Consider the following 4548-nt stretch of genomic DNA (forward strand, 5'->3'; position numbering starts at 1 on the left):
GTCGATCTTTATCCAACCAAAAATAAATTTCTATCCGTAGCAGTTGGATTCTCCCAGTAAATATTATTGCTGCTTGCTCTAATAACAAACCTAAATAGCTCGCTCGCACTATATTACATAACAGATCGATATGGTTGGTATTTCCACAATATATAGGGTCTAATTAATTAATAATCTCATGTTTTTAATTATATAAATACTTATAATTTCATCTCTGCTTTTTTCTTTATCAGAGAAGAAGCTTCGAACTTGCTTGCTTGGGTGTCTAATAGTGTAGAATTCACCAGCTCAGTGAGGATTTCAATCCAGTTCCCATGGAAGAGATTTACAGTGTGAAACCTCATTTGTCTTGTACAGAGGATGATGTTAGAGTCGGCAACGTGAGTGTTTCTACTACTTCTGAATTGCATCTGGGATCAGTGCCTAATGATTATCTACAGCTGGAAGAGGTAACCGAGTCTGATATCTCGGATCGGATGATCAAGATCCAGATCGCAAATCATCCTCTTTATCCAGATTTAGTATCTGCATACATAGAATGCCAAAAGGTCATACACCATTGATTATTGCTTAATTAATTAATGTTGTTCTCTTCTTTTTCTTAATTATTCCACATTCATACCTATATATACATATAGATATATATACTTGTAGAGTTAGTGTTTTTATGTCTAAATCGTCTGAAATCAAATGAATACTAAATGGTAGTAATTAAGCTATTGTATTGAAAGGTTGGAGCACCACCAGAACTGGCATCCCTTCTCGAAGAAATAGGCCGAGAAATTCACCCCATGAATGCTCGCCCTGAGATAGGGGATGGTCCTGAACTTGACGAGTTCATGGTATATTTTCGATTTATTTATTTATTTATTTATTTTAATTTTTTGGGGTTTTATGTTGACATATTTTGCTTTTTTTCCAAATAAGTTGGAGGAAAAAAGATGAAATCTTGGTGACACTAACATTGACCCAGTTTTTATGGTCAATTTTCTGGAAATTAATTAGGTGGATACTTGCTTTTCTTTTTGGCAAATATAGATACATGCGTATATGTCTCACCAAGGAATTGTTGTATTGTTTCTGAATGAAGATTTGAACTGTTCTTTCTGTAACTTGAAGGAATCATACTGCGAAGTTCTTCATAGATACAAAGAGGAGCTGTCCAAACCCTTCAATGAAGCGACTTTGTTTTTGGGCAGTATGGAATCACAACTCAGCAACCTTTGTAAGGGAACACTAACAAAGTCATCGGATAATAACCGCTCGGGTAAACGCTTGATTTCATGCTTATTCATTCGTGTTGCATGCCTAGTAGTAGTATCTTAGTGGCTAGTGAGTTTTAATTAAGTGGAACTAAAATACTCAGAAACTCTAGAGCTAGCGCAGATCTTTTCTCAATTAACACTTAACTACATGCGCATTTATATATTATATATATTTTATGACTTCTTTTAGAGAAATTTAACAGAAGAGCAGGACTCAATTACCTCGTAGAAATAGCGTTCAAATACTTAGAAAATTCTGTATATGACCCGTTATCTTTCATTATTCTGAATGTGGATGGCCCTTTTGTGTACGTTAAAGGTGCAGCGGATTTAAAAATATTTAATATGAACTTCTACCACAACCTGACATGTTAAATTTGAATCTATTAACATGTATAGTGTTCCGAAGACAAATGATTGACCATACTGTTGTTTTTGTTAGCTATTTTCTCCTCTCTTTTTTTATTATTACCGGTGCTAATTTCGTCATCAGTCATCACATACGTACGTTGAACACCATAAATTTTTTTGTTCAATTTAATGAGCTAAGTGAATAGATGAAATGTGAACGTTCATATTCTGAAAATTCGGATTACGGCCGTTTGATGTTACATTAAGTCTACTGTTTATATATCAGAATGTGCACGTTCATATTCTGACAAATTTGACTTTTTATTCAATTTTTTTTTTTTTTTTATGGACATTTTGGATTTAACATGGTCTGGAGATAATCGAGTGACTCAAACATACAAATACACATGATTTCATATATCATCTTGATGCAATTACGGCACGGGTCCTAATTTGTTCCGGCCAAAGTTACTCGTACTTAATTTGTTTACTTGTTACTTGAAATGATGATGCAGTTGTATGAAATTAAACTGACTCTATATGGATAACATATATAGTTTAATTTATTTGTGATGTTCGGCAAGAATTCATTTTTTACATGAACAAGGAAATTCTATTTGCTAATTATGTGCCCTCTTGTTAACAATATTTACCACCGATCTCGAGTGTGTCATAAATTAATGCAAGAATGTGAATTATAGATTTCAAGATGATGATTGTTCAATTGTATGTGCAACTTTTACCTATTCGTTTAAGGGTTCACTTTTTCTGCAGCTACTGCATATAAATTATCTGCAGTAAACCTAATACGATGTCGTTTTGGGTGAAAATCATAGAGTTTTTGTAATTTTAATTTATTTCAGGGTTATTATAGTTTTTATAATTATAATTATTTAATTTTTTAATCTCAAAACGACGTCGTTTTGGAAGTAAATGCAGATAACTTATCTGCAATAAGGGCCGACCCAGTTCAAATACCCACTTCGTGAGTGTCTGGGGAAGGGAATACTCTAGGCAGTCTTTCCCCTGCTTTTTGCAGAAAGGCTGATTTGAACCCGCGACCTGACACATCACGGCAAGCAAGCTTACCGCTGAGCCAAGCCGGCCCTTCAGATAACTTATCTGCAATAACTTGAAGAAATATTATTTCGTTCATTTAATCATACTTTCACGTTTGCAAGCTATAGTTTACTCGTTAAAATTGCATTATTTTCATTTTCTGATATAGAATTTCCGTTGTTGTTTATAATTTCCATAGAATAGAATTGAAGTTTACTGTTTTCTGATTGAAGAGTGGTGAAATGGAGACGTTTTGGCTCTAAGTTGCATGATGACAATATTTTGGAATACATGTGCTTTCTTAACAATATAAGTTGATGTTTTCCATTAATTGGATATTCTATCTACCTAGTGCAGTAGTAGATATTCAATTCCTCGCATACGAAAAAAAAAATATATTCAATTCCTCAAGTGGCAATCAGCATTTTGCTTTCCCATATTTGAACTTTCTTCTTTTGGTAACTGAGAGTCAAGTTATATCCTAGTGATAAAGGAGAGTCAGTCCTAAGAAGAAAACATTGGAGTGGGGGACCGCTTTAATTCAATGTATGAACAAGTGACAAAAAAAAAAAAAATGTTAACCCTGACTTTTGCATTTAATAATAGTAGGGTTATATTTTCCACACAAAAAAATAAAAAATAAAAAATAAAATCCTCTAAAGTGCATAAGTAAAGTAAGGTGAATTCACTTGTACTTGTAATCAAATAAGCCCCTTGATAATCAAATAATCTTGTCAAACAGTGAAGTACTTGTACACACACAAACATACATCCTTATTGATTTTTCATTCTCTATTCATTTAAGAAAAATTGACGTTCCTTCGTTCATTATTTCTTAATACTGAAAATCTAACTTTTTGTTTGTGTCCTTTTGGCATATTGAGAGCCCGTGTGTTTTGGATTATTGTCAGATGAGGAATTAAGAAGTGAGGAGATAGAAGGAGTTGAAGGTCATGAATCTTCTGGGACTCGCCCAGGTGATCAAAAGGTTAAAGAAATGCTCCTTCATAAGTACAGTGGCCATTTTAGCAGTTTGAGAAAGGAATTTCTAAAAAGAAGGAAAAAGGGTAAGTTACCAAAGGATGCAAGGATGGCACTAATGGACTGGTGGAACACCCATCATAGATGGCCATATCCTACGGTAATTGCATTTAATATCATAAAGCGTACTAATGTAGCATGTTTATGTCAAAACTACAAAAACTATGCTGATCGGTTAAATAAAAGAACCGTGCCAATTTTATTTATATGCATGTAAATGCTTTGAAACTATAATCAATGATACAGGAGGAGGAGAAAGTGAAGTTATCAGACGATACTGGACTGGATCAAAAACAGATAAATAATTGGTTTATCAATCAGAGAAAACGGCATTGGAAACCAACAGAGGATATGCGATTTGCCATTATGGAAGGGGTAAGCGGTGTCGGCATAGGAGAACCTATGTTTTTCTAGTTCTGGTGGTGGACCTCAACGTGATGATTTCTGAAAGTTTTCTGCTATTTGTACCCGCTGCTAGAGTAATAATGTATGCATTCCTATTACATGAGATACTGAATTTTGAAGCCTGCACTCTTGAATGATGAGTATACGTTTGGCTTATATCCTTGTCAAAGTTGTAACTATAGTAATAGTAGTGTACGTACTACGTCTTTGTCTTTGATCAGTATTCCTTAATATATGATTGTTTTATGACAATATCATGCCGAAGAGAGGTAAAGAAAAGGAAAGAACGTTCCTCTCGGAAGCTGCTTTTTCATTATCGTATATTTGACAAACTACTGAAGCTTGGAGATTGAATAGATTTGTGTACCTAATTATAATAGGTGGAGTGCATGAAGGAGTGGTTAGAAGATGATGGCAGTAGAATGTT

The 4548-nt window shown here is 34.0% G+C and overlaps 1 protein-coding gene across 2 annotated transcripts; it reads left to right on the plus strand.

The window, feature by feature from the left end:
- LOC133314458 (homeobox protein knotted-1-like 1) lies at positions 1-4338 on the plus strand. Of its 2 annotated transcripts, none has more exons than XM_061515937.1 (6): positions 1-133; positions 234-548; positions 732-842; positions 1120-1267; positions 3560-3816; positions 3963-4338. In XM_061515937.1, exons 2-6 carry the CDS (start codon positions 315-317, stop codon positions 4128-4130), a joined length of 918 nt encoding a protein of 305 aa, XP_061371921.1. In that variant the 5' UTR covers positions 1-133; positions 234-314; the 3' UTR covers positions 4131-4338. The 2 variants fall into 2 exon arrangements, with proteins under 2 accessions (XP_061371921.1, XP_061371923.1); XM_061515939.1 differs by having other exon boundaries at positions 3587-3816.
- The last annotated feature ends 210 nt before the right edge of the window (positions 4339-4548 follow it).

This window comes from Gastrolobium bilobum, unplaced genomic scaffold (genome assembly GCF_033153095.1).
Source record: "Gastrolobium bilobum isolate Gb01-03AN ecotype WA unplaced genomic scaffold, APGP_CSIRO_Gbil_v1 utg1951, whole genome shotgun sequence".
NCBI classification, from domain to species: domain Eukaryota; kingdom Viridiplantae; phylum Streptophyta; class Magnoliopsida; order Fabales; family Fabaceae; genus Gastrolobium; species Gastrolobium bilobum.

Bases quoted from the DNA above. Each gene is read 5' to 3' on its own strand.
- LOC133314458 (XM_061515937.1), top strand. From the start codon at position 315: ATGGAAGAGATTTACAGTGTGAAACCTCATTTGTCTTGTACAGAGGAT. The intron at 843-1,119 runs GTATATTTTCGA...TGTAACTTGAAG, and splicing joins CTGAACTTGACGAGTTCATG to GAATCATACTGCGAAGTTCT. The intron at 3,817-3,962 runs GTAATTGCATTT...TCAATGATACAG, and splicing joins ATAGATGGCCATATCCTACG to GAGGAGGAGAAAGTGAAGTT.